Source organism: Orcinus orca, chromosome 13 (assembly GCF_937001465.1).
Source record: "Orcinus orca chromosome 13, mOrcOrc1.1, whole genome shotgun sequence".
NCBI lineage: Eukaryota > Metazoa > Chordata > Mammalia > Artiodactyla > Delphinidae > Orcinus > Orcinus orca.
Genome location: NC_064571.1, coordinates 65400453 through 65415486, shown reverse-complemented (window position 1 = coordinate 65415486; position 15034 = coordinate 65400453). Strand labels below are relative to the sequence as shown.

General features: G+C 38.8%; 1 protein-coding gene across 17 annotated transcripts in view; it reads left to right on the top strand.

The window, feature by feature from the left end:
• LTBP1 (latent transforming growth factor beta binding protein 1) overlaps positions 1-15034 on the top strand; it is a 423263-nt gene that overhangs the window by 208018 nt on the left and 200211 nt on the right. For all 17 annotated transcript variants that reach the window (XM_033425264.2, XM_033425268.2, XM_033425269.2 and 14 more), the window contains 2 exons: positions 9807-10031; positions 11209-11483. In XM_033425264.2, coding sequence (XP_033281155.2) covers positions 9807-10031; positions 11209-11483 — 500 coding nt within the window. The remainder of the gene's footprint in view (positions 1-9806; positions 10032-11208; positions 11484-15034) is intronic.

Here is a 15034-nt window from a genome sequence, read left to right as displayed (position 1 = left end):
TGCTTTGGCTATTCGGGGTCTTTTGTGTTTCCATATAAATTGTGAAATTTTTTGTTCTAGTTCTGTGAAAAATGCCAGTCGTAGTTTGATAGGGATTGCATTGAATCTGTAGATTGCTTTGGGTAGTAGAGTCATTTTCACAATGTTGATTCTTCCAATCCAAGAACATGGTATATCCCTCCATCTGTTTGTATCATCTTTAATTTCTTTCATCAGTGTCTTATAGTTTTCTGTATACAGGTCTTTTGTCTCCCTAGGAAGGTTTATTTCTAGGTATTTTATTATTTTTGTTGCAGTGGTAAATGGGAGTGTTTCCTTAATTTCTCTTTCAGATTTTTCATCGTTAGTGTATAGGAATGCAAGAGATTTCTGTGCATTAATTTTGTATCCTGCTACTTTACCAAATTCGTTGATTTTCTCTAGGAGTTTTCTGGTAGCATCTTTAGGATTCTCTATGTACAGTATCATGTCATCTGCAAACAGTGACAGCTCTATTTCTTCTTTTCTGATTTGGATTCCTTTTATTTCTTTTTTTCTCTGATTGCTGTGGCTAAAACTTCCAAATGTATGTTGAATAATAGTGGTGAGAGTGGGCAACCTTGTCTTGTTCCTGATCTCAGAGGAAATGCTTTCAGTTTTTCACCATTGAGAACGATGTTGGTTGTGGGTTTGGCATATATGGCCTTTATTATGTTGAGGTAAGTTCCCTCTGTGCCTACTTTCTGAAGGGGTTTTATCGTAAATGGGTGTTGAATTTTGTCAGAAACTTTTTCTGCATCTATTTAGGTGATCATATGGTTTTTCTCCTTAAATTTGTTAATATGGTGTATCACATTGATTGATTTGCATATATTGAAGAATCCTTGCATTCCTGGGATAAACCCCACTTGATCAGGGTATATGATCCTTTTTTTTTTTTTGACATCTTTATTGGAGTATAATTGCTTTACAGTGGTTTGTTAGTTGCAGCTTTATATAAAGTGCATCAACTATACATATACATATATCCCCATATCTCTTCACTCTTGTGTCTCCCTCCCTCCAACCCTGCCTGTGATCCTTTGAATGTGCTGTTGGATTCTCTTTGCTAGTATTTTGTTGAGGATTTTTGCATCTATGCTCATCAGTGATATTGGCCTGTAGTTTTCTTTTTTCGTAGCATCTTTGTCTGGTTCTGTATCAGTGTGATGGTGGCCTCATAGAATGGGTTTGGGAGTGTTCCTCCCTCCTGTGCAGTACATTTTAAAACTCATTGTTAATATTGTGTACAGCTTAAGTGGTATTACTTGGTTCTTGAGAAAGCATTTTGCAATGACATTAAAGAAAATGCCCTGCTACAGTAGCTAAAATGACTTCGTGTCCCTGAAGATAGTTGCAGTGATACCACTGTAAAAGGTATGGTCTTTAAGGATGAAGCATGTCATCATTTTTGTGAAACCTATCTCCCTGTCCATTAGTGTACAGCACTATCATTTCCCCAATTATGTTTACATAATTCTCCCAAGTGAAGTCAGCTTTGCATAAACCTCTGGGCATTTTATTAACTGCTTTGTTACGAAGTAGGCAACTTATGTTTGAATCAGTATCTGATTATACATTAAAATAAAAACAAAGCACACCATGTAACAGATAAACCCTTTCCCTTCTACATAAATTGCAAGTGGCTGGATATGTATTTGTCCCTTTTAAAAATTTTATATCATGCCAGTTTCATTAGATGAGATGAGGAAATCTGAATTTCACTCTACTAACTTGGTTAGCGTTTTGAGAACTTTAATTGTAGGAATAGAACTTTAATTGTAGAAACCTGTGGATTATGTCATTGGACCACCCCCTTTTGCAGAGGAGGGCACAGTAATCCACAAAATGAAATGATTTGCCCCTATCCCAAGATGTGTGGGACTGGTGTGTTTACTCTGTAGCCTGCAGATGTTGCTGTGTTATTCCTAAGGGTAAAAGAGCCCAGGGTTTGCGAGTTACTGAGAGCAAGCCTCTGTGGATGGAGGATATAAAGTGGAATTTTGTGATTTGCTTGATATAGGAAGCTCCGTATGTTATGAAAAATATAAAACTGGATCAAATTAGATAGCCCACAGCTATGGTGAGGTTGATGATCAGTGAGCAGAAAGCCATAAACAAAGTTGAGATGATGAATGGTCTTATCCCATATAGGAAGCTCTGATGCATGTGTGGGTGGTAGGGCTTCCTATCTCCTGGATTATAAACAGAACATGCTATCCAAGCATTCGCTAATGTGCACCAGCATTAAAAATTAGATTTGTGGGATTTTTGTTTGTATTAAGGTTGAGATATTGCATTTGTTGAAATGTGAATTTCCTTTAATTCTAGTCCAGAATTGAGCATTTGATAGATGGGGATGGGATGAAAATGGTCATCTTAATTTCCAGAGCAGGTAAAACAAAGAGATTGTGTATGGCAGCAAACAGTATGGTGGGCGCATTTTTAGCTTTTGTGGAAGCATTTTCTCTTTGCTCCAAGATTTCTTTAGGCTCTGTTTTTTCCTTTTACATGTACTATGAAGAACATTAGTCTCATAATGTTACACATATTGTATTATTGTACCTTTTTCTTCTTCTTCTTTTTTTTTTTTTTTTTTGGCTTAAAACAATAGAGATGTATTCTCTCACAGTTCTGGAGACCAGAAGGTCAAAATCAAGGTGTAGGCAAGGCCACGCTCCCTCTGGAGGCTCTAGAGGAGGGTCTGTTCCTTGCCTCTTCCCGCTTCTCATGGCTGTTGGTGCTCCTTGACTTCTAGCTGCGTCATTCCGATCTCTTCCTCAGTCATATTGTCTCTTCCTCTTCGGTCAAAGCTCCCTGGCCCTCGCTCTTAAAAGGACCTTGTCACTGAAATGAGAGGTCACCTGGATAATCCAGGACAAGTGCCTCCTCTCAGGATTTCTAATCACATTTGTTTTGCATTGTAAGGTGGTGTTCACCCATCTACCACATGAAGTAATATTCAGATTCTGGACATTCACAGGACATGGGTGTATCTTTTGGGAGACCACCATTCCACCCACTACGATTATCATGCCCATATGTAATCAGTATAAAGAATTTTTTAAAAGTCCTCCTATCTGTAGAATCATTATCTATTTGTGTCTTAAATTAAACCTTCCAGAATTTAACTTCAATCTGGCTAAGGTCCAGAAACTCAAAGCCAAGTTTACAGTGCACATTTCTTGTGTATACAATAGATGATTCTACTTACCCTTACTTATCCTTGTTCTTTCTCTTCCCCTGGTTCTGTCTCCTGTGATTCATAATCTGTCCTGGTCCCAAGTATTAACTTACTTACATTTTTCCTGTTTACTGTATTCTAGGCAGCCCTATATCCTTGTGGAAGGAAACAGGAATCTGGCCCTGCTTTGTCTCTCCACCTAGCTTTTCTCACTTGCTCTCCTCTTCTGACATTCCCACCGCATCAGCCTCCTGTCAGTTTCTGGACCTTTCTAAGCCATGTCTCACCTCAAGGTCTTAGCTCCTATTATTTCTTCTTCTGCTAACATTGTTCTGCCAACTTGCACATCATGGGATTCTTCTCCCTTTAGGTTTAGGTGAAATGTCACCTCCTTGGACAGGTTGTTCCAGACAGCGTGTTACTTGAATGTTTTCTTGGTTCAGCCTGGGACTCAGTATACGTTAGAATTGGCTGTAAGCAGTTTTGGAGCACAGCAATGATAAATCTCTGCGTTCAATAAAAATACTCAAACTTAGATTTTCGTAAATGCCTACTAATCTCTGTACTTCCTTTCTTGGCTTCTGTGTAAGACGAGGCCTCCTCAGTTCCTCTATCGTTGCTCCAAAGGAACGTGACTTCCATCTTGGCTTTCAGCTTCAGTTGCTTTATTTATTTTATTTTATTTTTTGGTGTGGCAGGATGATGCATACTGAATTAAAAGGCAAAAATGCAGGTTTTTAAAAAGTGGGTTAGGTTCTTAAAATGAGCAGTGGTTTGCTGTGGCATTTAATTATTATCTGACATAGTTGTTATCTGAAAGCTTTAGATAGCTACATTTTTAACCTACTTTCTGGCTGAATAGAATCTATGGGTACCCTTTAAAAGAGGGCGATGTAGGTATATTGAGGGAGAAATAAAATGGTACCTTGTACTTTCTAAAAATGTTATTGCTTTCTTTTCACCCTGCAAGGGACATCAAACAAAATGTTGAAAGCCTTTAAGGGAACATTATTCTCCTAATCAGAGACAAGTGGGAAAGTTGAAGTAGCTATACAAATCAAAATCATGTGTATGTCTGTTCTGTGAAATGACAGATGTAAGTTTTCCTTCAGATGGAGGTTTGTTTTCCCTGTTCTGCCTTAGCCACAATAACTTGAAACAGTCTGTCTGCTGGCACACAAAGCGAGGGGGTGGGTGGAGGGGCCCGGGTGTTGCTGTAGGGAAGTCAAGTACATTCTTAGAGCGCCTTTTGGGGACAAGCAGCTGAAATATTTTTATAGTCAGCTAAGATAACAGGGAAGAATGAGAGTCTAGCTTTTTATAACTCAAATCTGCAGAAAATTCAGTTTTCCCATATTTGTATCCAAGTCAGTACCTATTCATTTAAAACTAAGTTCCAATTTGTGGCATAGACTGTGAATATTATCCTGTCAGCCCAGTTTCTTGAGTCCTGCAAGTTGTTTTACAGACCAGTGTGAATGGTGGAATGCACTGAAATGCTGGGCATATTTAAAGCCTCCAACTTTTTCTTCCAGCCTGGATCCTTTTGCTCATTGTGACCTTTTATAGTTGTACCATGAGATACTTGGAGTGGTTGTCACGATATTCCACTTTCTGGAATAACAGGCTGAAGGCCCATATACCTCTTGTTATTTGCTGTAGGTCCCAGGTGACCGCATGATGCAATGTAGTGAATTATGGTGATGGCCAGCAAAATGTCAAGCTGACAAGGTTATGGAATTTCTCAGCCAGCATTCTACATTACACCTTCCAGTTATATGTTCTAAAATATATGTGCCATAGCTAGACTTACAACCAGCATTCCACAAGCCAGCCTTAAAGATAACTTATTCTTTTTCCTCTTCATATGTTGAGAAAGTTTTATAGAATGCTGGCTGCACAGACTATATATCACCAGGTGATGTTTTGAGAGTGGCATGAACTCTTGAAACAGAAAGAAACTATTCATAGTTAAATCCTTAACTTTTGTAGGTTGATTTTAAATTTGTTTTCTTTGACATAAAAGACTATTTAACTTTAAAAATAGCACCTGCCACAAAGAACTCAATGTACAGTGAGTGAGCTGGGGCAAAGAACTTTAAATTATAAGTTAGATTTTGTGAAAATGCTGGAACAGGAGGATAGGTATTTTATTTCTCATTCATAAATGGTTATAAATAGTGGCCTGTTATTGGTTGGAATAAGTCAGCAGAAACGGTTTCCTTTATGACCAGAGAGAAACAGGGTTATTGGAGTTCTCTTCTGGGATTATTGCTGTATCCACTTAGACTAGTACAGTTCTTGAAATATTTGTGTGGAAGCTATCTCAGAGGTTTAAAAATAGTTTTAAACAAATCTAATTAAATTCACGTTGGATTCCAAAATCTGCTATTGATATTAGAAATAAAAGTCAGTTTCTTTTGTAAAAAAAAAAAGATGATAGCATAGATGAAGTTATTTTAATAAAGATTAAAGGTAGTCCTCTTTGCATGGTGATGCAGGACCATAAAAATAACCATGCAAGCTGTAACTGTGCAAAACAATCTTAATAATCAATGGGAAAATTACTAGTTCTGTCACCTTAAAAATTTTTTTTGTCAAAACATTACAGTTGTTTTACTGTAGGTGATGTATTTATAGGGAAAGGAAAAAAAATAGTAAAGCTGATATTTATCTAGTGCCCTGTAATTTAAAATGTTAGAAACACTGAGAATTAAAGTGTTTTCTTTCTTCGAGTAGAACTTAACAAGAGTAGTTAGAACATTTTTGCTTTCTTCTCATATACTTTATGATGTGGAGTATCTCTTCTTTGCCTTAGTGAGCCGTTACACTCCTTCGCAAGTTTGAATCAGGTTCCAATATCTTACCATTATGCTTTCAAAGTTGTGGAATATCTGTGAGTTCCTTTAATGTTATTTCCTTTGGACCATCTTTATCCTACATCACAACCACTTTCCAATTTCACTTCCAGCGTCACCACTTTTCATTTCTTTGCCCTTTTGACTATACACCTCTGTAAAATGTCATGCGAGTTTATCAATGTAAAGTGAGGAGGCAACACAGCTACCTGCTTTGCTGTCTGTGCATGAACTGAATAACAGATATGCTGGGATCAATCACCAGCAGCCTCTGAAGGAAGTGACATGATTGATTACTGATCATGGTACACATCTGTTATTTATGTAGTGGTTTGTGGACCAAAGAGCTAGCAGTGAAGTTTGTACTTTATGCAGTTACCTAGTTAATATTGTTGCAAATGAAGTTCAAACCGTGTTGTTGGGGGACTGAAGTTATTTAGCTAAACTGCATTAACTGAAATTCATGCATATTGGAACCATACAAAGTGAGGAGTGCTTGTATTCCAGTTATAAATTATTTGTAGTATTGTGAAATCTCGGCCAGGCTCCCTGTGTCCTTGCCTATTACACACTGAACCCATCCAGCGTAGCCAACCTGTCATTTAGAAATTCAATTCAGAATTGAACTGGGAGTTACAAAGTCTTTGACTCAACCCCAGAGTCAGCTTTGACTCTTCTTCTTACTCTGCACCTCAGTGTGGATCAGACACTGGTGGAAAAATATTCCAGACCTTATCGAGCGTGGGCAGTTTTGACTTCATCTGCCACATAGTGAGATCCTGGACATAGCTCTAGGTGGTTACCTTGGTCATTTTTTCCAGCTCTTTCCTGTCTCCTTCACTGTCTTCCCTCTTCTTTGGCTTGCTGCTTATTTCCTGTGCATATCTCCATGTTGTACTGATTGCCCATCTATCATAATATTACTTCCTGTTTCTTTTTCTTTTTTTTTTTTTGCGGTACACGGGCCTCTCACTGTTGTGGCCTCTCGCGTTGCGGAGCACAGGCTCAGCAGCCATGGTTCACGGGCGCAGCCGCTCTGCGGCATGTGGGATCTTCCCGGACCGGGGCACGAACCCGTGTCCCCTGCATCGGCAGGCAGACTCTCAACCACTGCACCACCAGGGAAGCCCACTTCATGTTTCTTTTAATTCTTGTTGCCATCATCCTAATCCATGGATTTTTCAACTTGTCTTTCAGTTATTTTAATAGTCTCCTATCTGACTTCTCCACCTAGGTCACTCTCCTTTCCAGCTAATGCCACATGCTATCACAAGAGTAATCTTCCTGGAAAATTCTCTCCTTGGGGTCTACAGAATAACTTGCTAATTACAGAATAAAATCCAAACTTTTTATCAGGCCTTTATCCATTGTCTGACTTAAGCCTACATCTCCCAGTTTATCACCTGAGCCCTCCTCTCAGGAATCTGGGGTTTCAGCAAGGTAGACTTCCTGATTATCTCCCAAATATGCCTACCTCCCCCTTTCTTACACACTATCCTCCTAGGATATAATCCTTTCTGTTTTTCTGAAGCCTACCTAGCTTCAAAGGCTTATCTCAAATGAGCTCTCCTGTAAAATCTATTTTGACTTCCCAGAAATGACTTTTCTCTGGAGTTCCACAGAATTTACATTTTCCAGTGTTACTTATTTGTATTTTTAGTTATTATATATTACCTAGTAGTTCCAGTTAGCTTTTACTTTCTTCTGTAGTATGTAGAATGGTATTTGACAAAGTGGTAGCCATAAATGTGTTCATTCTTTCATCTAGTTTTTTTTTTTTTTTGAGCTGCAGCCTTTTTTCTAAAAGCTGAGCTACCATGCTAGAAGTAAAACGTTAAAGTCCCTGACCTCACAGCACTCTAGTTGAATGAGGTGTACAGAAAAGTAGTCAGGTGATTGTAATGCAGTAAGCCAAGCAACATGAGGAGCAGTGAATGAGAGCCCACGGAAGCACAGAGGAGAAGCACCAAACCTAGGTGAGGGGCAATTGGAAGTGCTTCCAGGGAACTGAGGTTTAAGCAGTATCCAAAGGGTGAGTAGGAGTTAGGTAGGTGAGGGGGGACAAATGGAAAGAGTGTTCCAGGCCAAGGACACAGGGTATATAAAGCTTAAAGAGGGGTGAGAGGCCCTGTCCACTGAGGAACTGAATCCAGGTCAGTGCAGCTAGATTGTAGGGAATGATGTTTCAGAGAGAACAGGATCTCTATGATGAGAAAGATGTGGGAATATTTGATGAATGTTTAGAAGGCAGGACCTGGAGATGGATGTTTGGGTGGGTGAAAGGTTAGAGCAGCCCTCAGGTTCCTGTTAAGGGTCTCTCAGTGAATGGAGATGTTAGGGGAAGATGATCAAGTTCCATTTAGGACATTGTAAGTTTGAGGTACCTGTAGAAGATCTACAGGAAATAAACAGTAGTAGACAGTGTGGAGCACAGCAGAAAGCTTTGGCTAAGAAATGTAGTTTTGGGTGACATCATCATATGATAGGCTGAAATCAGAATGTATGGAGTTAGTAAAGCAGAAGATTTTAAGACCAAATCTTGAAGCACATCAGTGTTTCAAGGGTAAGGAAAGAGTGGAGTCTGCAAAGAATATTAAGATACAGTGAACAAAGAGGAAAGAGCAAACTAGATGGGTTGAGATGTCACAGACGCCAAGGGAAGACTGAAATCCATCCATTGGATTTAGCAACATGGAGACCATTAGTGACCTGAGTAAGAGGAGTTTCAGCATAGGAGAGGTGTGGGGAAAGGGAAACACAACGTGACCCTGGCTGGCTGGTAGTGAGTGGAGAAGTGAGCAGACAATTCTTTTGGAAAGTTTGGTCATGGAGGAGAGGATTGAAGCAGAGTAGAAGCTGGAAGAAAATGGAGTTGAGGGGCTATTTTTTAAGCTGCTGGAAATCCGATCAGTTCAAGGGCTGATAGGAAGAATTCATTCGTGATAAATAGGTTGGCCTGAAGTTGAATTTAGCCAGGATTTAAAACTCCTTTTAAAATTCTTCACCCAAACATGTCCTTTTATCTTTTGGTATTCTAAATAACTTTCCAACTATTAATCACTGCTACTTCTAGGTTTCGCTGTGGTCTTGTTATCCCAATGAGATTGCAAATTCCTGTAAAGCAGGATTCAAACTATTCTACTCCCTTATTCTGGGTAGCACTTATTTCAGTGTCTTACGTAGAGAAAATTCTCAACAGATATTATTTTTAGCACTCTCATTTGTTTATTCTTTGAGGAAATATTTAATGTCCACTGTGTGCCAGGCATTATTCTAGGTGCTGAGGATACAAAGGTCATTAAACTGGGCATATTTCCCCCAAAGAGTTTATAATCTAGGGAGACAGTAAATAAACTAGTAATTAAATAGGAAAACACAGTAATTATAGAATGCAAGAGATATCCTGAGTGGCTACTTTATATATATAAAGTAGCTTTATATGTATAAATATATGTAATATATATATTATATGTATAAATATACATGTATATTTTTTCCCATGAATTCTTGCCACCATTGTGGGTGAACAACCACAAGCAATTGGAGAGCTAAATGACTTACTTAAGGTGGAAAGAAAAAGATAGAAAAAAAAGGAAGTATTTTTGTCATAGTGTATACTCCTTTGTTTACCATTTCTAAAGTCATTGGGAATATGATGGCTGTGCTTTGGGGGAGTTTTGTTGGTTGATTGTTACTTGGCATTTGAGAAACTAACCACTCTCCACATTTTCTCTTTTCCTTTACAGTAATTTGCCATCTTCCATGTATGAATGGAGGCCAATGCAGTTCAAGGGACAAATGCCAGTGCCCTCCAAATTTCACAGGGAAGCTTTGTCAGATTCCGGTCCATGGTGCTGGCGTGCCGAAACTTTATCAGCATTCCCAGCAGTCAGGCAAGGCGTTGGGAACACATGTCGTCCACTCAACACATACTTTGCCTCTGACCATGACGAGCCAGCAAGGAGTCAAAGGTAAGCTGATTATTTTGATTTTGCCCGTTCATCAGAGCTCTGTTAACATGCCAAACCCATACAGAAGCCAAGTGTCTGCAGGGCTGGTATTGGAACAGAATATGGGCCCAGGTATATGGTGCCAGTGCTTTCTAGGCTGTAGGGAATGGTATCTAGGAAATAAGAAAATGGAGCCCATCTTTCTCTGGTGATGCAGGACCAAGAGCTGATAAACATACATGGCACTGTTCTGGTAGGTCCTGGGAAATGGAAAGATGAACAAGATGGTGTTCTGGCCCTTATGGGATTAATAAACTAGAAGATCACACAATACCTGCTGATGAACACCAAGTCTATTTTGTAGTCGAAGAGCTCTTGGTTTTAGTTCTAAACAATCTGTAACCTCACCTCCCTGGGCTTCAGTTTATTCATCTGTAGAGGAAGGTAAACTAGGTCACTTGGAGCTCAGAAATTCTATGACTAATTCATTCTTTTCAACCTGGCACCTCTTACACATGCACAACTTTTAAAAAAGGAGTCAGAGAAGTGTTACTGGCTCGTATTCTTTAAAACCTGAATCTTAGCATCGGAAGATGAAATTCTGTGTGAAAGCTGCAGAGGAAGAAAATAGAGATGTAAAATATCACACTTTGGTATTTTGTGTGTATCACAGGAAGCACGAAAGTACGTACACACCAGGTTTAAGGGTAAGAGAACTATGCTTTGTGAAATTGTGTTGTAAATCCTACAGTCTCTACAATGGAAACTTTGTGAGAAATTCAAAAATAATCAAACTCTTGAGTCTTTATTACTCTTGTTTGGTAGAATGTATGACCACAAGTAGCACAAATTTCGTAGTTTTATGACTCCTCTGAAAAAAATTTTTGTCTCATGGATCTGTTACTGTGAGAAGTTTAAATTTCTCTTTGTAAAAGCAGTTTTATTCTTTAAAGTATATAAATTCAGGTTTAATTTTTGAGTGTCCCCTTTTACTCTCAAGAGTTTTTTAATGGCTGTGCAGCAAAAATAGATACACACTAAAAATGTATCATTTATCCCAGGTATAATATATATGTACTTAAGTATATGTGTGTATATAAAACTTAGTTTCATGCTGACTAGCATGAACATTTGCTTTCGTCCTGATGTGCGTATCAATTATTTATGACTGATAAGTTTTCTTCCCAATCTGTTTTAGTGAAATTTCCTCCTAACATAGTCAATATCCATGTGAAGCACCCTCCTGAGGCCTCAGTCCAGATACATCAGGTTTCAAGAGTTGATGGCCCAACAGGCCAGAAGGTAAAAGAAGCTCAACCAGGCCAGTCCCAAGTCTCTTACCAAGGGCTTCCTGTCCAGAAGACTCAGACGGTCCATTCCTCATACTCCCACCAGCAAGTCATTCCTCACGTGTATCCAGTGGCTGCTAAGACGCAGCTTGGCCGGTGCTTCCAGGAGACTATTGGGTCGCAGGTGAGCAACACTGCCCAGCCCATTTTAGTGATGTGTTCTAGGTATAGTCTCATTGTAGTAGGAAAGACAGACTTGGTAGAAATAAGTTTTTTGTAGAAGGGGTTGGCAAACTGACCTGTGGGCCTGTTACTGTAAATAAAACTTTATTGGACACAGCCACACCCATCATTTACATACTGTCTATGTCTGCTTTCATGCTATGGACAGAAGGATGGTATACTTTCAGTGAGGTCATATGATCTGAAATGCCTAAAATATGGTCTGCAAAGCCCTTTTCAGAAAAAGTTTGCCATAATTTGTCATCTTTTATTTTCTTATACAAATTTATAACTAGAATGGCAATGCATGAGTTGTTTGAAGTGCATTTTAAATATCATTGGATTTATGTGTAACTTTAGGTCTATATATCGTAAAGTGAGAGAGAGGCTGACTTCTCTTTAAAACTCATCATTGAATGTGCATAGTAAAAGCAACATAAAATTACTGGTTCCTCTACCCCAGTTACTTGGTGCTTCCTGCTTTGGAATTATGTGATAATGACATAGCTTTGTCCTATGGTTCTTCTCCTGTCACCTGATTATGATTTGAACCCCCTGTGAGAAGAATAGGCGAGATCTATTTATTATTCCTGCTGTTACCTGAATATTCAAAAAATTGTGCGTGTGTTTGTGTATGAGTGAAATATCTGTTGGTAGTAGAATAAATCGTTCTTGCTTTTGAAACCTGGAGAACACTTTGAGGTGCTGGGCAAGTCCATGGTTGGGTCATCCCCTTTCTTCTAGGGGAGGAGGTAAAATTGGTTTGTAGACCAGAATGGAAAGAACAGCCATGTAGAGTTATAAGACCTTGGTTAGAGCCATGGGCTCAGCACTTGGTGGCAGGGAACCAGCTTCCTTATTTGTCAAGTGGAGACAAGAATATGGGGCTTTGTCAAGATTAGACAAGGTAATGTGACATGCTCTGCAAATGTTACAGAACTACGCAACTACTAGCTTAGAAGACACTTACCTATTGATAGAGTCAAACATAAAAAGAGAGCAGGTGATTGCTTATGTCACGTAACTTCAGTAAGACAGGGAAGGCTTGATGCCCCACACAACCTTGGTCTGCCTGCGGAGCCTGAAATGCCTACTTAAGAGGGACCTTTTCCTTCCTCAGTTGAAGACCAGGTTTAAACACATGCTTTTTGGAGAAGGAATATCATCAGTTTACATTTAGCTTAGAAGTAAAGACTGGATTACTGTGTTAAGGGCAAGTTTTTATAGGGGCAGTGGGGCTGAAGTAAACCTCGTATGCTGCACAGTTTGCCCCAGACAAGCCTGGGAGAAGGAGGAGGAATTTGGTGCCATTTGCATTGTTTAGTCATTTCAGCTTAGGTTGGTCATGAGAAAGGAAAAAAGCAGGTCCTTTTAAAATTCTGTGCCCAGTATCCTTCTCCCTAGTTTCCAAGTTGGAACACAGATGGTAAAAAGCAAGAAAATGAGATGTCAACAGACTTGTTATTCTTGTACATATAATCGTAGGCAGATGATTGCTAACTAGAAAGAATATAAACAGATTATTTACTTTTAGGCCTAAGCTGGACTATACAATCCACATGCATTGGATAGTTGGTGGAGTTACCCAAATAATCCATACTCGGTGGAACACTTTTTTGCCTTATCTGGATACTTCTCTGACTTTTGGTCTGAATGATCCAGACAGTGATCTCAATTCTTAATTCATTTTGCATGTGTAGTAACTAATACACAGCTTCAAAATAAGACCTGTTTTGCGAAAACCTTCTCAGAAGATATTTGCTTTTCCTGTTGGTGAGAAATATTGCTGAATGCCCATGATTGTCCAATTTGTGCAATTAGGATGATCCAAGCATTAAAAAAAAAATTACTGGCAAATAGTCAATAGTATATAAGATGTATCCTACAAAGGTGTTTGGAAATATTTGTGCCTTCTTGCTGTGGTTGGTGTGCAAACGTAGTTACAGAGGGAGGTACGGGTGGATTTTAAATAAATGGCAGAAACGACTGCATAAATACTCACTAGTGCTTTGCTCAGTGAGAAAACTCTTATTAGATGCAGATTACAACTCCTGAGACCTTCATGTCGTAGTCATCAGTAAGCACCTCTGTTTATGTATTGCCATTAGAGGTCATATACAAAACAAATTTAGTAGAAAAAGCCCTTGTTTCTGTGGCACATTCTAAAAATGAGGCAGTAAACTTGAGGTCGAAAAGCCAACATGAACTGTGATCAGTGTATTTAAATTCATGGGAGCTTCATAGAATAGAATTTCAGAAACTGCTTGGATGGTGGAAGAAAATGGATGATTGGTTAGGAAACTAAGCTCACAGAGAAGTGGGGGAGAAATTAAACAGAAGAGAGAGAACACTGCAAGAAACAGGTAAGGAAGAAGTGTCAGAAGAGACCAGAGAAGTAAATTAGTTTAGAGTTCCTGGCAGGCTTTGGCACAGATGTGAAGCCTTTTAAACCTGAGGCATAAGGCAAAGTAAAAGACTTGGTATCAAGGTAAAAATCGCATGATGCCCCATTGATCAGGTGATCAAACTCAGAATCATTAAAAGGGGGACAGCTGATATCATATGCCTCCTGATGGGATGCAGTATGAAGTGTAGAGCAACACCTTAAAGGTGTTCTTGCCAAAAATGTGTGAGCTGAATCTAATCCATCCTTTACACCTAACCTCCAGCTCATAGGGAATACTGAGGGTGAAGAAACAAGCCCAAACTATCATACTCCCTCACATCAGAAAGAATGATAATGTAGGGTATTATTGCTATCATACTCCCTCACATCAGAAAGAATGATAATGTAGGGTATCATATCGTTAAAAAATAAAGATTGACTTCCTCAGAAAGAGACTAAAGAGAGACAATAGCACATATAATATATGAGCCTTAATCATATCTTGGTTTTAAAAAAATCAAAACCCAGCTCTGAAAGACATTTGAAGAACAATTGAGGAAGTTTAAATACGGACTGGATATTAGATGGTATTTTGGAACTATTATTTTCTTAGGTGTGATAATGGTGTTAGAGGTATGTAGGGTAGTGTCCTTATTCTTGAGTGAGGAATGCTATGATGTCTGTAATTTACTTTCAAATGCCTTTTATACACAAATATAACAAAATTGTAAAAATTGTTGACTCTGAGAGGTGGGAAAGCAAGTGATCACTGTATTATTCTTTGAATTATCTCAGCATATTTGAAAACTCCTTATGAGGAAAAGAAGGAAAATGTGAACATTTCCTAGACTTATGAATAGAATAATTTTATGATGAACTTAAAAGCTCTAAGTTTAATACATTTAATGAACTTTTAGAAAATTTTAAAAGTTTCAACTTTTGAATGAGATGGGAGTGGACGTGGGGCTGGTAGACGTGAGGAGGTCAGGGAAGAGAAGTTGGCCTTAGTCCAACTGTGAAATGATCAGGGTCCAATCTAAGAAGTAAATTTAAAGATGAAGAGATTAATGCAGAGGCTTTTGTGAAGAATCCAGCATCAGGATTTGATTATGGGCTGTTGTGAAGAA